This window comes from Gasterosteus aculeatus, chromosome 21 (assembly GCF_964276395.1).
Source record: "Gasterosteus aculeatus chromosome 21, fGasAcu3.hap1.1, whole genome shotgun sequence".
Taxonomy (NCBI): domain Eukaryota; kingdom Metazoa; phylum Chordata; class Actinopteri; order Perciformes; family Gasterosteidae; genus Gasterosteus; species Gasterosteus aculeatus.
Window position 1 is genome coordinate 10,557,774 of NC_135708.1, and position 20,554 is coordinate 10,578,327.

The 20,554-nt window shown below is 41.1% G+C and overlaps 2 protein-coding genes and 2 long non-coding RNA genes across 4 annotated transcripts; 3 read left to right on the plus strand and 1 right to left on the minus strand.

The window, feature by feature from the left end:
• The first annotated feature begins 566 nt into the window (after positions 1–566).
• rbbp8 (retinoblastoma binding protein 8) lies at positions 567–6,088 on the plus strand. The gene is made up of 19 exons (XM_040167233.2): positions 567–916; positions 1,065–1,257; positions 1,359–1,401; positions 1,482–1,577; positions 1,652–1,743; positions 2,099–2,171; positions 2,462–2,637; positions 2,728–2,823; positions 3,239–3,312; positions 3,541–3,599; positions 3,798–4,092; positions 4,226–4,388; positions 4,472–4,560; positions 4,808–4,937; positions 5,019–5,162; positions 5,252–5,306; positions 5,423–5,510; positions 5,592–5,733; positions 5,871–6,088. The coding sequence occupies exons 2-19, from the start codon at positions 1,173–1,175 to the stop codon at positions 5,963–5,965; spliced, it is 1,995 nt and encodes a 664-aa protein (XP_040023167.2). The 5' UTR covers positions 567–916; positions 1,065–1,172; the 3' UTR covers positions 5,966–6,088.
• An 85-nt stretch (positions 6,089–6,173) lies between these two features.
• slc35d4 (solute carrier family 35 member D4) lies at positions 6,174–9,736 on the minus strand. The gene is made up of 15 exons (XM_040167278.2): positions 9,475–9,736; positions 9,137–9,183; positions 8,909–8,986; positions 8,724–8,805; positions 8,551–8,628; positions 8,350–8,375; positions 8,011–8,062; positions 7,841–7,889; positions 7,640–7,685; positions 7,375–7,410; positions 7,108–7,142; positions 6,944–7,013; positions 6,671–6,764; positions 6,465–6,529; positions 6,174–6,383 (listed from the first exon to the last, which is right to left on the minus strand). Exons 1-15 carry the CDS (start codon positions 9,544–9,546, stop codon positions 6,320–6,322), a joined length of 894 nt encoding a protein of 297 aa, XP_040023212.2. The 5' UTR covers positions 9,547–9,736; the 3' UTR covers positions 6,174–6,319.
• A 2,267-nt stretch (positions 9,737–12,003) lies between these two features.
• On the plus strand, positions 12,004–13,932 carry LOC144389949 (uncharacterized). Its single transcript, XR_013453991.1, has 3 exons — positions 12,004–12,132; positions 12,667–12,755; positions 13,032–13,932. It is a non-coding gene; the product is annotated as an uncharacterized LOC144389949 (long non-coding RNA).
• A 3,203-nt stretch (positions 13,933–17,135) lies between these two features.
• Positions 17,136–19,331, plus strand: LOC144389950 (uncharacterized). The gene is made up of 2 exons (XR_013453993.1): positions 17,136–18,112; positions 18,877–19,331. It is a non-coding gene; the product is annotated as an uncharacterized LOC144389950 (long non-coding RNA).
• Positions 19,332–20,554: the final 1,223 nt, after the last annotated feature.

Here is a 20,554-nt window from a genome sequence, read left to right on the forward strand (position 1 = left end):
GATTGCACCAGTAAGCAAGGCAAAAGAGAAGAACATTTAAAAACAAGAATACTGAACAGACAAAGCATTATCCTTGAAGTGGCGTTTGGTTTCGACTCCGGGAACAGAGAGGAGACCCGACCCGGACGACCTCAGGGGTCCGCATGGTTCAAGATGTGGCCGCGGGTCAGACATGTGTTTTGGCCTTAAACCATTCAGCGCTTTAAGAACCAACAGCAGGGTTTTAAAATCAATCGTCCGTTGGACAAGAAGCAAGTGTAAAGACCGCAGAACTGGACGGGGTCCACCTCCTCTACCTTAGGGAGGACTCCAGCTCCAGCGTTCTAAATATCACTGTATCAAAAGCATTTTTTTCTGCAGTCTATCTCTTGCTTTGGTAGAAGAAAGATGTCCTTTCCTAGTGCATCACGTGAGACAGACACACACATTTATTTATTTATATATATAATATATATATATATATATATATATATATATATCCCTTTACGTAGACACGTGGCCGGCCTAATGCTCGGTGCACTAGTGTAAACAAAATGTAAATCGGAAAGGACTGATTGTTTAGTGCAGGTATTGGTGGTTATTGGGGCGTTCAAACAGGAGAGGGCGCTGGAGGCAAAGGGGGGAAGAAGGAAGTGAGTTCCCGGCATGCATTTCGGCGCGCCAAATTGGACTTTATTTTACACACACAAGAGCACCATCCCGGACTAATACTCGTACTGTACTAGCAGGAACATGGCAGCCTAACAGCACTAGTCTTTCCAACCCGTAATAGTTGTATTGCTGTACGTGTCGCTCACTTCCAAAGGCGGCCGTCGTAGTTGAACGTGACGTTATTCAAGCGTTATTCACGTGTGTTTACAGTCGGTGGAGCGCGCGGCGCTGGAGCCCTTCGTGTTTCCATACGTCACAGTTTAAGGTCAGTGTCTGTGGGGAAAACGTCACTAGTGTTTGCATTGTGTGTTTTGTGGTCCGCACACACTGGAACACGCAATAAGTGTGACGGGCGAAGGAAGTGGTGCGTTCGGCTAAAGCTAGCCGAAGCTAATAACGAACCCCTGTAACAGCTGATCTGCGTTGACGGCACTGAGCGCTTCCAGCATCTCCGTTCAGTGTTTTACATCGAGAAAAGTACCGCAGACGGGTGTGGCACAGCTCTGAGCGGTGGGTGGAGGATGAGCAGCGCAGACCCCCACCCATCGGACCTCTTTGACAAGCTATGGGGGCAGCTCCGGGAGACCCATCGGGAGGCTCTTCAAGGTGACTCACGCGTGGACTCGAGTCCCTCAGTGTGGTTCGTGCACCTTCTGCAGGCCGTGCGTGGTGTTTCACGGTCACAGCGTTTGGTTTTTCCTTTTTAGATGCTGAGGACAAAGTGAGCAAGTTGAAGACGGCCCGCTATCTGTGAGTGTTTTTGAGTGTTTCATTTTATAATATTAAAACAAAGATGATCATGTTTTACTCTCTGCATTCTCTTCGCTCAGAGATGCCGAGAGTCTCGAGGCGTTTCACTTTCGTACCCAGCAGCTCAAAGAGGAAAATAAAACCCTGCAGGAAACCGTCAGTCGCCTGGAAGAAAGGTAACTTCATTTCATTTGAACTTTGCCAAAAACAAGACGCGACAAAGACCCAACGACCAGTTTCCCGTCTCCAGGCTCGGCACCGGAGAGTGTGACCGATGTGCCGTTTTAGAGGAGAACCTGAGAAACAGCCAGGACCAGAATGTGCGCCTTGTCGCCAAACTGAGTGAGTTTACTCCTCGTTCGTATTATTCCATTGTCACTCAACACCCTTTCCTTAAAAACAAACACTTAGTGCTGGAATCCCTTTGAGGACAGTAGATCGACTGCAATTTCAAGACCAAATACAGACATTCTTTTCAGCTCTTTGCTCAGGACAATTACCCCCCTGCAGGACAAAAGGCATGGCTGCTTTAGTTCTTACCTAAAGATCTTCACACGTCCACATTGTTTTGCACTGCAAGCTTGTTTTCTCGAGAATCACTTAACTACTGTATGTTGTGTTTGTGGTGTTAGTGGTGACTAGATACGGCTGGTCAGTTGTCAGTAATGGCGACGCCTGTGTGCTGTTTTTCCCGCAGAGAACGAGAGAGAGCGCCTCGAGGATGAAAACCGAAAGCTTCACGCTGAACTGCAAAAAATCAAGATATCTCGGTGAGCTCTTCAGTGTGTTAGAGCCGTGTTTTGTTAACATTTTCTCTTCGACTTTGAAAAAAATATTTTTAAATAAAGGAATTACAGGCAATTTTTGTACATATTAATCAGCCTTTTTGCTGCACAGGTTTCCCAGGACAACCTGAAATTATTGTGGTTTCACTTCTGCTCTGTTGCATTTCAGGGGTCCTCCATTTATCTCTGTGGGGGGGACACACCTGCAGCTCTAGTTTAAGCTGTTGTGTTCATTCCCCAGTTAAATATTGCAGGTGTTGTTTTTTCCCCATCAGCTTCGAGCCCCAGCAGGCCTCAACCTCGGAACCAGAAGAAGGCATCATCCCGGACTCGCCCATTCTGATGAGCTCGCTGCCTGTTCCCAACAAACTGAAGAAACGGAAAGACGTGGACAAAGGGAAGCACGTTCGATATGCAGAGATGCCTCTGCCGTGCAAGTCGCTCTTCAGCGGTCAGTCGGTATTAAAAAACGGTTCAGATTTTCTCAATCGAGTGCGTGATTCCGCCAAGTCTCCTAACGTGTTTGGTTCTGTTTCTATAGCACCGGATACGCAGCCCGTTGACGCTACAAAGAGTCCCGGAAGACCACAAGTGCTTGTTCCTGACACATGTGTACTGGACTCATCCCAAGTCTTGAGTATTAATTCATCCCCTGTATTCTTCAAGATATTTTCATTATTTCATCAATAACAAATGTGAAAACAGGAAGACTACGTCTAGTTTCTAAGAAAAAAATGAATGGGACGTCGTATTTATTTCCTTCCTTTTTGATAGCTTGTCTATTACTCTGTGATCAAGAGGAGCACTGTGCGGTATTGGTCTGCACATACACGCCCATCATATCAGCCTGCATAGACAGATTATTACTCAAGTGTTGAGGCCTCTCTACTTGGAGGAGTGATACATAAAAAAAAACTAAAACCTGGGCTGATGGACAGGATTTTTATGTAGACCAAATTCTAGCATAGTAATCTGGAAATTTGGGTTTGAAGAAGATAGAAAATGTTTCTGTGAGATGTGTACAGGGTTTTTGTGTGTCTGTCTCTATTTAGACGACGTAAATCCGAACCAGGAAGAAGCGATAGCAGAAACCTGCGGCCTTGAACTCCGTGACAAGCCTCACGTGGTGCGTTTGTACGGTATAAAAGTGAAGCATAGACATTGTAATGTTTCCTGGTTGTTGTTTTTTTTAGAAAACTTCAGAAGAAACTCTCCCTTTTTTAAAACTTGTGCCATTTCAATATTTTAAATTGGTCCATAACCAACTGACTGCAAAACTAAAATGGTTCAATCCTATGACCTAATATCCTTATTTACATGGCAAACTACATCTTCATCTTCATCTTTTTTTCAGAAAACTGCAGGCCAGCAAAGAAGTTTAAAGTCTTCCTGGAAGCACGACTTTTGTTTAAAGTAAGGATGGAAATTTCTTATTTCAGCCTTGACGGTGTGGCAGACAACAATACACGCTGCCCCCCCCCCCCCCTCCCATAAATTGTCTTAATTCTGTCTTTCTGATTTCAAAAGTTACACTACAGTTAACTACAGTACAGCACCACGTGCTCTGAAGACTCTCTAATAACAAACTCCTGTTTGTGTCCCCTCCTTAAGACCATACCACTTATCCCCTCCCCCTTCGGCGCTGTCCCACAGTGCAGCCACGCCCACAGAAAAGTCCCCATCGCTTCTCCACAGCGTCAAAAGGTTCTCAGAGGATGGATCCAACAACAAAGCAAAACGGAAGAAGGAGGAAAGTGAACCAGAGATGCAAGAGGACGACAAACCGGGGGTCCGGGGAGGGGCGGACAAACCGAACGAAGGCCGAAAAATGCAACCAGAACTGCTGAAACGAAGCTCCACACCTTCAGCCAGTCCACTTTCGAAAGAGTGCCTGGTGAACGGCAGGGTAAGAGACGTGTTGCTGCGATCATCCATTTAAAGACACTTCTTATAGGTGGCTGTAATAAATTTCGCATGTTAAATTTGTGGTTGATTTCCTCCGTGTGGTTTTAAGGTGTCAATCGATTTCTTTTCAACAGGATCAGTCTGCACAAAACCGGAGTCTGAGCCAAAGGCCAAATGTCTGTCCTGTTTTCAAGAAGCCAAATGTGAAGGCAAAATCCATCGAGTGCTTTTTTAGGAGCAAGGCGAATCCCCAGGAGGATCCGAATGGCTCATGTGAGCAACAGAAAGGAAAAGATGGTGTGTAGTTTCATTCATCTTTTATTATTGTGTGAAGTGTTTCTTCATGAATAGCGTGAACATTGCTGCCTCTGCTCTCCCAGCTGGATGGAGGCCCAAAGTGGAGCCCGCGTGGAGTATTGACCCGGCGCTCGGCCCGTCCATGTACGACAGCGAGTGGAGAGGCGACGAGGTAACGTCACATGACCTGATCTCACCCGGCGTCATTGTGCTCAACTCAAATGCGCCATCTTTTAAATATTTTTATTGTTGCTAACCCTGAGAAACATAATCTAATTTTCTATGTCTGACCTAAATAGTTTTTTCTCCTAACAAAATACTTTTTTTTAACCTGGCAAATAAAGAGCCAGTAAAAGTGTCCATGGCCACTGTTTCTTTTCACTGGTATTTTATGTGGTCCAAATATGTCTTGATTTAAGATGAAGGAAGAAGAAGAAGATGATGAAGAGTGCCATGGAGAACTGTTGGATTCTGATCGCACTTGGGTCAGTCACAGCCTGCTGCCGCGTCGGGGAGAAGCAGCCCGGGACCGAAGGGACAGTGTGTCTGGTGAATATCAACTACAACTCACTGAAATGAGTGGATACACACAACGCCTGCAGCGAGTCTCACATGCGGATGCTATTCTAGGACTAGGAGAGAAGGCCAACGACAGTTTGGATCTGATGTTCGACACGACGGCTCACGGGGAATACCAGTCCTGCAGCGATTCCCACCTGGACCACAGCCAGCCTGGTGAGGACGACGAGGACGATGGAGGAGAGGAGGACAACGGTGGGCTTTTAGATTCAGCTAAACTGTGGCTGTTGTCACAAGTGTTTGACATTGGATGTCAGTTATTGAATCTTTGTTTTAATCTCAAGATGAACAACAACCTCAAGAAAAAACTATGAGCGACGGTCACGGGCACAAAGCAGGGTAAGAAACACCGGGAGCTTGATTGCAAGTATATTTTATGCAGAAAAATGTATGCACTTAAAAAAAAAAAATCACACAGTCAATTTCCTCCAATCTACATTTCCTGATTGGATTAGACGTCCAACGTTTGCACACATGGCCGTGGTTCGCAAGAAAGACGAGAGAAGAAAACTAAAGGGCACCACCTGCAAGGAATGTGAACTTGTAAGTATTTTGACCATAAAGCCGGCAAACGCTGACAGGTTGCACCTGTGATCCCATTTTAACCATGTCGATGTCGAACAGTACTACGCCCATCTCACAGAGGAGGAGAGGCAGGTGAAGCTTTCTGCATGCTCGAGGCACCGGTTTCTATATATTCCTCCAAGTACTCCAGAAAACTTCTGGGAGGTTGGATTCCCCTCAACGCAGACCTGCATAGAAAGAGGTAAAGAACCAACGTTCACGGCTTCGTTAAACCAACCATCCCACAGAACATTAATACGCGTCCTTCTCACGCTGTGGTCAGTGTCAACGGCATCCCATAATGATACGTGGAGATACTGAGAGATGTTTCGCTCGTAGGTTATGTCAAAGAAGAGGAGAAACCTCAGGCGCGTACTCGGAGGAGACAACCATTCAACGCTTTATTCTCCCAGAAGAACCAACAGCAGAGCTAAGCAGCACTGGAGGAACTGGTTGAACCGGCTCGTTACTGTTGGAACCGCTGATGTCCTTTATGTTTGACAGGTGTGTGCTTGGATGAATAAAAATAACCCTCCTATGGAGTCATTCCAGCAAAAGAGTTTTCACTTTGCTTTACTGCAGCGCTTCATTAGGGAGGGAAGGGAAATGTCACTGTGATTTGCTAAATTACAGCACACGTGGTTCAAAAATCCAATTTTATTTGAACAGATTGTCGACACATTGGATGAAAAAAAAAATTGTGCAAAAATAAAATACATTTTTTGGTAAAAAATAAAATCTCTATAGTGCAAGTTGTATGTTAATCTGGCAACGCTGCAATTACGTCATCACAACCGAGAGTTTCTCTGAGAGAGCAGCAGCAGCGCCTCTCCGACGTGACTGATGATCACACTGCAACCACAGGGACAGATAGGAATCATTCCCCGTTTGATAATAACGGATCTACGCATCGCAGGCAGCCGATGAGCTTACCAAATAAGAGAAGACGCATTCACGTCCATGTAGAAGAGGAACGGGGAGAGGGACATGGCAGTGATCTAGAAGGTTCAATAATCTCAATCAGTACACTCATTAGAATTCAGGCTTTTGATTGAATTAGGATGCTGTTTTGGATATTGCGCAAATAACATTTTGTTTCCCCTGAATTGAAATGGAAAGAAAATCTGATCTACAATCACCTTGGACAAGAAAATCCAGACCCCAAAGTGCTCCAGGGAACATCCACTTTTTAACCTGACTGTGGCCAGCAGCAACATAAAACCCAGCAGTGCACTGTGAAATGAGACAACGGGGACTGAGATCACACTGAGAACAGACTGACATTCATTATTTTTTAAACATTTAGAAAGTAACTCCTCTGGTAGGGAAATCCTAACAGAAATTAAATCACAAACGATAATTGTTTATACTTAAACCCCGTTTCTAGGACTTGTATAAAGCAAAGGTCTCACCTGGCAAAGCAACCACAGTGAAATGTGTAGGATCGAAGGGAGGGGAACTCCAAGGCGCCCATGAGGTCACCTGCACCGCGACAAAGATCCGTTAACGGGGTTCAGATCTGTTGAGACTTTTCTCACTATAAAAGAAAACCCAATGTGCTGAGGGTGATTTGTACCTGTTGGATGAGCTGCGACGGCCAGCAGCAGCACGCTGTCGGGAACAGGAAGAATAAGCTGAAATTAGTAAAAGAATAACTGGAAGGTTCTCTTAGAACATCGTGACGTTGAGACGACAGTCACGTAAACCCCTCTGATGAGTAGTCATGGATGTTAGTAGAGAAACAAATAGTTATTGTTTAATCGTTTAATTAATCAACAACGCTGCCATCTTTATCCTATTTATCGTTCACCCGATCCAGGTACCATGTAATCATTATTCTTACCTGAACAAGTAGTTGATGCAATGCTGTTCCAGGTCACTACAGTGAGATCACAAAAGAACCGGCGTCACTGACTTTTAAGTCCAATGTGGGAATTTTGGTAAACAAGTGCAGTTTTTTCTTCATTTGGTTTTATCTGCGGAGTGGTTTAAAATTTTTAAGCTAAAAAAAAAAAACAGCCAGCTTGGCGTTAGATAAGAAACATTTGCACAAGTACGAAACACAGTTTCAAGGAAACCGATTATCGATATTTTAGCAAACCACTGACCTCAAATTACTGGACGTGTAGTGACCCTGAAACACCCTGTAGGCCCCTGAAAGATGACATGGTACAACTGGCAATTACCGCTGTTAAAGGTTTACGGCGTCCCTCAAGGCTTAATCCTTGAGCTGCTAAAGTTGTCATTGTGCAAACTCTCTGGTCTACTGCAGTTCACAGTGTGGCATCTCGGTGTATTCTTAGACTTACCAACACAGAGCAGATGACCAACAGCCCAGAGGTAACCACTGGGGCCAAACTGCAGGGCGAGCACACATGGACATGGAGAAGATGTTTTTGTTGTACATGCAGCAGAACGTGTAAGTGTAAAATGATGGTGGTGTAATAAATGCCCCCATTTGATGATGAGAAGTTATTACCTGAGGATCATGAAAGGGGAGGTTGATGGCTGAGAGCAGCATGAAGCAGATGCTACGAGAGGAAACACATTTTAAAATAAAGTCATGCGAAGGGGAACATTTCCTATTTGATTTTTGTATTCGTTTGCCACCTATATCAATTTCCACCACCTATATTCTTCTTTCCTGGGGTAACTAAATGCTGTGTTATATAATCTACTGCAAACTGTGTATCCTTACTAAAAAGGTCTGTCTATGGAGACTATGAAACATTCCTGCAAATGCTTACAGTTTTATTCCCTCTTGATAAAACGTACAGTTCTCCTACTCGGGTGAATGAAACTCGAGAAATGCACAAACCTGATTAACTTCAGCCATTGTGTCTTCTGTCAATAAAAATAAAAGATCAAAGCTTATTTTACAGGAGGAAAATAAATGATATTAGTACAATAATAAGGGTTCGTCCAGTGTCATGAAGCAGTTCATTTGCCTCTGTTGTATGCATGTGTGTGTGTATGTATGTGTGTGTATATTTGCATACAGTGAGCAGGCGGTGCTCACCTCTCGTTTGACAACCTTCAAGAGAACATAACTAACAACGTGTGAGGAATTCTGCAGAGTGAAGAAAACAGGAATGTCCTGTAGAAAAAGAAAAAAAACAAGGCTATTGGATACTGTAAGTGCTGAACATTGCAAATAGACTAGTTTAAATGTGTACAGATTATGTGACGTACTATATGCGATAAGGCCCTGGAGCCGGCATATATGTTTCCCACAAAGAGGACGGAGCCAGGGAGCCAGGAAAGAGCCGCTGACCTGTCCAACAACATATCAAACAAAGCTCTTCATAATCAAAGTGCTAATTGGCAGCCAGTGAAAACACTTTAGTGTTATTACTCCAATATAATATGAAAGGTACCTGCTGATGCGGCTCATTTCCACCCATCCAAACCTCCCACAGAGGAGAAGCAGGGCGGCCCCGATGAATGTCTGCCATCTACAAATACGTGGGACATTTAAATCACGGTGCAGCTCTAGATTTAAATGTATTGCTTTTGAAATATTTTTGAATTCATAAATGAAAAATGTGGATAATGGGCTCCCCTTGTAATGACAATGAAATCGTACAGCATGAATCCAGACTCACCCTTGAAATAATGTTGGATATGTGAATTTTAACACGGACAGGACAAACTGAAACAAATATGCAAGACACTGTCATTGTGGTTACTTATTTTTTTATTATAATAAATAATCGCACTCGCGCCAAACCTCTTTAAAATGTCCACAAGTATCTGCACAAACTCATTCTTCGATTCGGCCTAATTGTACATTCTCAACAACTCGAACCACTCGTACAACTTCCACTGTTTTGTGCCAAAGTTCAGGTTGAGAAAGTGTTAACAACATTACGGTTTTTTTTTTACGAGAAATAATGTAGCCTACTTTTACTTTTAACGCAAACCCACTTCGACTTCGTCTCACCTTATTCGTGAAATATGATACAACGAATACAGCAGTGAACGCAACGCCAGCCACGTGTCTTCTCCACTGCATGTTGACCTCGGACACGCTGCAGCAGCGACATGATGCCTAACAGCAAATCATACTTTAGCCTTATTATGCGAACTCCGTCTCAAAATAGAAACATTTCAAGATCGGAAACTTCCCTCACAGAATGACACGTCAAGACGTTGTGGGACAAAGATCGTCTATGTTCGAGACGCTCGTTCACCGACCCGAATGTGCGTCACGGTGCTTCATGAAGGCGCCTATTGTCGTTTTTCTGCAAAGTATTCGATATGAAAAGTTCAACATTTGGAAAACATTTGAAAACATTTGGACATGTAGCCAAACGCAGGATTTGTATGTAGTTATGATACGACGATTGAGAGTCAATTCATCTAAAAGTACATTGATGTAGTATTAGGTTGAGGAATGTTCCTTGCAAATATGCATGACAATTTTTGTATATATTACTTCTAAATCAGGGCTGTAGTGGAGGGTAAACGCACGTAAACGCCGTTTACGCCGTTGAGAGTTAAATAGATATTGTTCGTTGAATTTGAGCTATTCCAAACCTTTACTAAGCAATAGTTGATTTGACCACTCTCATGTAGGATTATGTACCGAGCACCGGTGCCATATTGGTGAAATGAAATGACAAAAATGACACAAATGACTATATGAACATGTATTTATTGAACTTTAACAAAACTGAAAAGTGCAAATGTAAAACAAATCTTTTTTGTGGGATTTAGTCCAGCGCTTCTTTAATGTGTCTTGTCCATATATTGAAGCAATAATGATAACAAATAAACAAATAATAAATAGTAAATGCTTTATATAGCCACATATTAAAATAAGAAAAGCTTCCGAAGCATCACGGCCGAGGCGAAAACATGGGTATTTTCTTTTAGTTCGTCCGTAAACTCACATTTACGTTTCGGCATGGCTGCAGATGTGCTGTAAACAATGCAACTAGTGGAGCCGGCAAAGTGCTCAGTGTTGCCAGATTGGAAATGGTGAAGTATCGTACCAAAGGCTCAAAATGGTCGTATTTGGAGGATAATTATCGTGTATCTGGCAACATTGAGATCGGTCGACCAATGCCTGTTCTCTCTACAGTCAGAGCTCGCGAAAGAAGGTGGAACGTAAGGGAGACACCATTTCCAAAACTTGTAAGGGCGTAATAACTAGTTTGTGAAAGACCCAGAGAAACACAAATATACGACGAAGCAAAATCCCGGACGTTTTTGGAATCTCTGCCGGACGCATTTTTTAGGTCTCAAAAAGAGGACATGTCCGGGGAAAAGAGGACGTTTGGTCACCCTAATTAAACAGTCTGATAACTCTGTCCTCGCAGCAGCTAACGATGGCTCACCGCTTGTGTAGCTACAGCAGCTAGCTAGCCATCTACCTTCTATTCGTATTTATTTTTCTACACAATAGAAAAGCGATGTGCTCTCGTGCCTCATGCAGCTCTTCTGTGTTGCACGTCAATACTTTGAGACAAACAAGGAGCGTCAATCTAACGTAAATGCTTTTCAATAAATGTCTTTAGTTCCTGCACAATGAACATGAATCTCAAATTATATGATTAATATTCCCCAAATTCCAATTAACTACATTTCCGCTGTTACAGAGGGGAAACACTGTAATCATACTGTAAACTTTCAAAAATTCATATATTGTGCATAGTTTGAAGTGAAAAAAAACTTTTCTTCAATTGTGTTTGAATTCGGAAAAACCCAAACGATACTCATCCCTACTCTCATGTCTGCGCGCTCAACGTGAAGCTAAAGCCAGCCGCTGGTTAGCTTAGCATGAAGACTGGAGACAAGAGGGCTCGAAAGGGATGTTTAAAAATCCGGATTCAACACTTTACAAATTTCCGACTTGATGAAACAATGGACAAAAATTGTTCTTTATTTATTCTTAAAGTGTTTGCTTTCAAGATCAAGATGGGGTCATAGAAAAAAACAAGTAGAGCAAAGTGTTTTATACACCATGTCAAGTGGATGAGCTCCATCAATACAAATACACCGTCCACACACACACATTTACTCTAAAGGCTCATTTGCATATTGTAGATACCTTCACTGTAACCATAGAGACGTTACATCATGATGGAACATTTCTCCATGTTCCATGTTCTATGCTCCGTTCACCACAGCATAAGAACACAGTCTGTTGCACATCCAGTCAGTCAGTTTCAAACCTCGCATCTACACACTGAAGTTTTCCGGACCTACACTTGCAGAAAGCAACCATGGCCTCAGGAGTCTGTAGAGGGGACGAAGACGCGTACTGCTGCACATGTCAAGTGGATGAGCTCCATCAATACAAATACACCGTCCACACACACACATTTACTCTAAAGGCTCATTTGCATATTGTAGATACCTTCACTGTAACCATAGAGACGTTACATCATGATGGAACATTTCTCCATGTTCCATGTTCTATGCTCCGTTCACCACAGCATAAGAACACAGTCTGTTGCACATCCAGTCAGTCAGTTTCAAACCTCGCATCTACACACTGAAGTTTTCCGGACCTACACTTGCAGAAAGCAACCATGGCCTCAGGAGTCTGTAGAGGGGACGAAGACGCGTACTGCTGCACTTAACAGAGCTCAAGGTAAGTGAGGAATCCAGACAGACTGCAGCCTTACTGCTGTGAATGATGTATTGGTCTATCGGGTGGAGAAGGCTGTGATTTAGAGCTAATACCTTGAGAGAAGCCTCTGATTCCTGCTGTTGTCATGTAGATGTACACAGAGATGCATTAACATATAAAAGTACTTACACAGAGACGCACTAACATATAAAAGTTATTTGAGGAAATTGCACTTCTGAGTTTGTACCCTTTGGTTGAATACACTTATTGTAAATCGCTTTGGATAAAAGCGTCAGCTAAATGAAATGTAATGTAATGTAAAAAGTACTTACACAGAGACGCACTAACATATTGGTATGCACAGAGACTAGCTAAACATAAAAAGCAAATACAGAAATACAGTTTAACAACCACAAATATATAATGTAGATTTACACATCCATACAAACATGAAATAATTAAAATGTGCATCAAATTAAAATAATTGGATCTATGAATCACCATCTTGTCTCACATCCTGATGATCCTCCTCACGTCTCTTCTCCTTGTCTGCAGACCAACGGGACGCCATCAGGACGCCACGTCAACGGGACGCCTTCAGGACACCACGTCAACCCCTCAGGAGCAAATCCAGATCTACGCATGTAACCCCCCCCCCCCCACACACACACACAGACACACACACACACACAGATGTACACACAGACACACTATCATTTGGTTCTAAACAAAGACACACACTAATATTTAGATGTACACAAAGACACAATAACAATTAGATCTACACACAGACACACTAACAATTAGATGTACACACGGACACACTAACAATTAGATCTACACACAGACACACTAACAATTAGATGTACACACAGACACATCTTGATGATCCTCCTCACGTCTCTTCTCCTTGTCTGCAGACCAACAGGACGCCATCAGGACGCCACGTCATCGGGACGCCATAAGGACGCCACGTCATCGGGACGCCATCAGGACGCCATCAGGACGCCGCGTCAACCCCTCAGGAGCAAATCCAGATCTACTCATGACACACACACACACACACCCCCACACACACACAGATGTACTCATAGACACGTTAAAATTTGGTTCTAAACAAAGACACACACTAACATTTAGATGTACACAAAGACACATTCATATTTAGATGTACACACAGACACACTAACAATTAGATGTACACACAGACACACTATCATTTGGTTCTAAACAATGACACACACTAATATTTAGATGTACACAAAGACACACACTAATATTTAGATGTACACAAAGACATATTAATATTTAGATGTACACACAGACACACTAATATTTAGATGTACACACAGACACACTAACAATTAGATGTACACACAGACACACTAACATTTGGTTCTAAACAAAGACACACACTAATATTTAGATGTACACAAAGACACAATAACAATTAAATGTACACACAGACACACTAACAATTAGATGTACACACAGACACACTAACATTTGGTTCTAAACAAAGACACACACTAATATTTAGATGTACACAAAGACACAATAACAATTAGATGTACACACAGACACACTAACAATTAGATCTACACACAGACACACTAACAATTAGATGTACACACAGACACATCCTGATGATCCTCCTCACGTCTCTTCTCCTTGTCTGCAGACCAACAGGACACCATCAGGACGCCACGTCATCGGGACGCCATCAGGACGCCACGTCATTGCGACGCCATCAGGACACCACGTCATCGGGACGTCATCAGGACGCCACGTCATCGGGGCGCCATCAGGACACCACGTCATCGGGACGCCATCAGGACGCCGCGTCAACCCCTCAGGAGCAAATCCAGATCTACTCATGACACACACACACACACACACACACACACACACTCACACACAGATGTACTCACAGGCACGTTAACATTTGGTTCTAAACAAAGACACACACTAACATTTAGATGTACACAAAGACACATTAATATTTAGATGTACACACAGACACACTAACATTTGGTTCTAAACAAAGACACACACTAACATTTAGATGTACACAAAGACACATTAATATTTAGATGTACACACACACACTAACAATTAGATGTACACACAGACACACTAACATTTGGTTCTAAACAAAGACACACACTAATATTTAGATGTACAAAAAGACACAATAACAATTAGATGTACACACGGACACACTAACAATTAGATCTACACACAGACACACTAACAATTAGATGTACACACAGACACATCCTGATGATCCTCCTCACGTCTCTTCTCCTTGTCTGCAGACCAACAGGACGCCATCAGGACGCCACGTCATCGGTACGCCATCAGGACGCCACGTCATCGGGACGCCATCAGGACACCACGTCATCGGGACGCCATCAGGACGCCACGTCATCGGGACGCCATCAGGACACCACGTCATCAGGACGCCATCAGGACGCCGCGTCAACCCCTCAGGAGCAAATCCAGATCTACTTATGACACACACACACACACACACACAGATGTACTCAGAGACACACTAACATTTAGACACGCTGGCAAATTTAGATGTACAATTAGATGTACACACAGACACACTAACATTTGGTTCTAAACAAAGACACACACTAACATTTAGATGTACACAAAGACACATTAATATTAAGATGTACATACAGACACACTAACAACTAGATGTACACACAGACACTCTAACATTTGGTTCTAAACAAAGACACACACTAACATTTAGATGTACACAAAGACACAATAACAATTAGATATACACACAGACACACTATCATTTGGTTCTAAACAAAGACAGACACTAATATTTAGATGTACACAAAGACATATTAATATTTAGATGTACACACAGACACACTAACATTTAGATGTACACACAGACACACTAACAATTAGATGTACACACAGACACACAAACATTTGGTTCTAAACAAAGACACACACTAACATTTAAATGTACACAAAGACACATTCATATTTAGATGTACACACAGACACACTAACAATTAGATGTACACACAGACACACTAACATTTGGCTCTAAACCAAGACACACACTAATATTTAGATGTACACACAGACACACTAACAATTAGATGTACACACAGACACACTAACATTTGGTTCTAAACAAAGACACAAACTAATATTTAGATGTACACAAAGACAATAACAATTAGATGTACACACAGACACATTAGTATTCAGAAGTACACAAAAACACACAAACATCCGGTTCTGCACAAAGACACATTCATATTTAGATGTACACACAGACACACCAACAATTAGATGTACACACAGACACACTATTATTTGGTTCTAAACAATGACACACACTAATATTTAGATGTACACAAAGACACAATAACAATTAGATGTACACACAGACACACTAACAATTAGATCTACACACAGACACACTAACAATTAGATGTACACACGGACACACTGACAATTAGATCTACACACAGACACACTAACAATTAGATGTACACACAGACACACTATAATTTGGTTCTAAACAAAGACACACACTAACATTTAGATGTACACAAAGACACAATAACAATTAGATGTACACACAGACACACTATCATTTGGTTCTAAACAAAGACACACACTAACATTTAGATGTACACAAAGACACAATAACAATTAGATGTACACACAGACACACTATCATTTGGTTCTAAACAAAGACACAAACTAATATTTAGATGTACACAAAGACAATAACAATTAGATGTACACACAGACACATTAGTATTCAGAAGTACACAAAAACACACAAACATCCGGTTCTGCACAAAGACACATTAATATTTAAATGTACACACAGACACACTAACAATTAGATGTACACACAGACACACTAACATTTGGTTCTAAAGAAAGACACACACTAACATTTAGATGTACACAAAGACACATTAATATTTAGATGTACACACAGACACACTAACAAATAGATGTACACACAGACACACTATCATTTGGTTCTAAACAATGACACACACTAACATTTAGATGTACAAAAAGACACACACTAATATTTAGATGTACACAAACACATATTAATATTTAGATGTACACACAGACACACTAACATTTGGTTCTAAACAAAAACACACTAATATTTAGATGTACTCAAAGACACAATAACAATTAGATATACACACAGACACACTAACAATTAGATCTACACACAGACGCAGTAACAATTAGATGTACACACGGACACACTAACAATTAGATCTACACACAGACACACTAACAATTAGATGTACACACAGACACATCCTGATGATCCTCCCCACGTCTCTTCTCCTTGTCTGCAGACCAACAGGACACCACGTCATCAGGACGCTACGTCATCGGGACGCCATCAGGACGCCACGTCATCGGGACGCCATCAGGATTCCATCAGGACGCCATCAGGATGCCGTGTCAACCCCTCAGGAGCAAATCCAGATCTACTCATGACACACACACAGATGTACTCAGAGACACACTAACATTTAGACACGCTGGCAAATTTAGATGTACAATTAGATGTACACACAGACACTATTATTTGGTTCTAAACAATGACACACACTAATATTTTGATGTACACAAAGACACAATAACAATTAGATGTACACACAGACACACTAACATTTAGATGTACACACAGACACACTAACAATTACATGTACACACAGACACACTATCATTTGGTTCTAAACAATGACACACACTAACATTTAGATGTACACAAAGACACACACTAATATTTAGATGTGCACAAAGACATATTAATATTTTATGTACACACAGACACACTAACATTTAGATGTACACACAGACACACTAACAATTAGATGTACACACAGACACACTAACATTTGGTTCTAAACAAAGACACACACTAACATTTAGATGTACACAAAGACACATTAATATTTAGATGTACACAAAGACACAATAACAATTAGATGTACACACAGACACACTATCATTTGGTTCTAAACAAAGACACACACTAACATTTAGATGTACACAAAGACACAATAACAATTAGATGTACACACAGACACACTATCATTTGGTTCTAAACAAAGACACAAACTAATATTTAGATGTACACAAAGACAATAACAATTAGATGTACACACAGACACATTAGTATTCAGAAGTACACAAAAACACACAAACATCCGGTTCTGCACAAAGACACATTAATATTTAAATGTACACACAGACACACTAACAATTAGATGTACACACAGACACACTAACATTTGGTTCTAAAGAAAGACACACACTAACATTTAGATGTACACAAAGACACATTAATATTTAGATGTACACACAGACACACTAACAAATAGATGTACACACAGACACACTATCATTTGGTTCTAAACAATGACACACACTAACATTTAGATGTACAAAAAGACACACACTAATATTTAGATGTACACAAACACATATTAATATTTAGATGTACACACAGACACACTAACATTTGGTTCTAAACAAAAACACACTAATATTTAGATGTACTCAAAGACACAATAACAATTAGATATACACACAGACACACTAACAATTAGATCTACACACAGACGCAGTAACAATTAGATGTACACACGGACACACTAACAATTAGATCTACACACAGACACACTAACAATTAGATGTACACACAGACACATCCTGATGATCCTCCCCACGTCTCTTCTCCTTGTCTGCAGACCAACAGGACACCACGTCATCAGGACGCTACGTCATCGGGACGCCATCAGGACGCCACGTCATCGGGACGCCATCAGGACGCCACGTCATCGGGACGCCATCAGGACGCCACGTCATCGGGACGCCATCAGGATTCCATCAGGACGCCATCAGGATGCCGTGTCAACCCCTCAGGAGCAAATCCAGATCTACTCATGACACACACACAGATGTACTCAGAGACACACTAACATTTAGACACGCTGGCAAATTTAGATGTACAATTAGATGTACACACAGACACTATTATTTGGTTCTAAACAATGACACACACTAATATTTTGATGTACACAAAGACACAATAACAATTAGATGTACACACAGACACACTAACATTTAGATGTACACACAGACACACTAACAATTACATGTACACACAGACACACTATCATTTGGTTCTAAACAATGACACACACTAACATTTAGATGTACACAAAGACACACACTAATATTTAGATGTGCACAAAGACATATTAATATTTTATGTACACACAGACACACTAACATTTAGATGTACACACAGACACACTAACAATTAGATGTACACACAGACACACTAACATTTGGTTCTAAACAAAGACACACACTAACATTTAGATGTACACAAAGACACATTAATATTTAGATGTACACACAGACACACTAACAATTACATGTACACACAGACACACTATCATTTGGTTCTAAACAATGACACACACTAACATTTAGATGTACACAAAGACACAATAACAATTAGATGTACACACAGACACATTAGTATTCAGAAGTACACAAAAACACACAAACATCTGGTTCTGCACAAAGACACATTCATATTTAAATGTACACACAGACCCACTAACAATTAGATCTACACACAGACACACTAACAATTAGATGTACACACAGACACATCCTGATGATCCTCCTCACGTCTCTTCTCCTTGTCTGCAGACCATCAGGACGCCATCAGGACGCCATCAGGACGCCACGTCATCGGGACGCTACGTCATCGGGACACACTAACATTTAGATGTACACAAAGACACACACTAATATTTAGATGTACACAAAGACATATTAATATTTAGATGTACACACAGACACACTAACATTTAGTACTAAACAAAGACACACACTAATATTTAGATGTACACAAAGACATTAATATTTAGATGTACACACAGACACACTAACAATTAGATGTACACACAGACACGCTAACAATTAGATGTACACACAGACACACTAACAACATTAACATGTTAATAACTTTTCTTCTTTTCTCTCTTCTCAGGAACTGCTTCAGGAACTGCTTCAATCATTGTGTTATTATTATTGTTAAATATGTCGTCTGTTTATTATTTTAACAATGAAAATACATTTTAATAAAAATAAAACCAAATGAATCCGTCTTGTTTTCTTCAGACCAAAGAGAATCACGTGTTCTTTATTACTCGTTGACTTGAATGAAGTGAAACAACAATGATCTTGAGTTAATGAGCGTTTGTGTATTTAATGACACACAAAGGTTTCAGTCGACATTTTAAGCCTGATTTCAATTGTTGACTCACTTCCTCCTGTAATCAGACATCAGGCGGAAGAAGAAGAGAATATTTAGTCAATGAACATGTTTCCGATATCGAACATTCTGATTAAAACATGAATGCTTCTAAAAAATGAAGTCAGGCAACTCAAAGCACAAACAAGTTCAATTCTCTACAAATAAAGCAAATTCAAACCCCAAGTTCATCGGAACGTGTGAGCGTCTCTAATGACGCAGTCAAGTGCAACTCCAGAGTTACGAATGTCTGTTCGTTCTCTCTGCTGCTGGGCGACAGACGACATCTTCTCTCCCACGCTGTCAATCAGAAACTCAATGAACCACCACGCTGCAGCATGCGAGCTGCAGCCCTTCAACATTCCTACAGTTTAGATAAATAAATATGATAAAAAACGGATCAGACAAATGTGTGTTAACTGCTCCCAAAATGACAAATTCTAAATATTCTAATAGGATAATTTACTCACTCCAATGTTAATGGTAACTTGATCTCAACCATCTTTAGTGACTAAAATCAGCCAACAAATCAGGTTTGTTCTCAGGGTTGATGTTTAAGACAATCATTAACACATCTAGTTGTCCTTTTTTATTTGTTATGTTCTGTTACTAAATACTAAATTCATGTATTAATTAATATGTTTTACCGTTGAGGGGGCATGAAGTTAAATGGTTAGTCACCATACAAGTAAAAATGATTATATAGTGATAAACTATATAATATAACCAGGGCTGTAGTGGAGGGTAAACGCACGTAAACGCCGTTTACGCACCTCTATAATTTTGGAAATAGCGTTTACGCACCTATAAATAGCGTTTACGCACCTCAAAGTTCCCTGTGCCTTGTATTCTTCCTTTGGAATAATCCGCGTAGTCGCGCGCTCTGTGTTCGCTGGTCGTGCACGATAAAAGGACAAGAAAAACGCCTGGTGACGCGTAGATTAGAAAACAAGTCAGTTCTCAACGTGAAAAAAACATGCTGTATGGGCTATTTATGATGACATATGTAGTACATGAGTGTTCCTTTAACTTATGTTGTTCATACACATGTAGTCATTGTCATTGATTGTA

Coding starts and splice junctions, on each gene's coding strand:
- rbbp8 (XM_040167233.2), top strand. CDS start 1,173: ATGAGCAGCGCAGACCCCCACCCATCGGACCTCTTTGACAAGCTATGG. Junction 2,638..2,727: donor GTGCAAGTCGCTCTTCAGCG/GTCAGTCGGTAT, acceptor CTGTTTCTATAG/CACCGGATACGCAGCCCGTT. Junction 5,511..5,591: donor CCTGCAAGGAATGTGAACTT/GTAAGTATTTTG, acceptor GATGTCGAACAG/TACTACGCCCATCTCACAGA.
- slc35d4 (XM_040167278.2), bottom strand. CDS start 9,546: ATGCAGTGGAGAAGACACGTGGCTGGCGTTGCGTTCACTGCTGTATTC. Junction 9,184..9,474: donor TATCATATTTCACGAATAAG/GTGAGACGAAGT, acceptor TATTTGTTTCAG/TTTGTCCTGTCCGTGTTAAA. Junction 8,376..8,550: donor TGAAGGTTGTCAAACGAGAG/GTGAGCACCGCC, acceptor TTTTATTGACAG/AAGACACAATGGCTGAAGTT.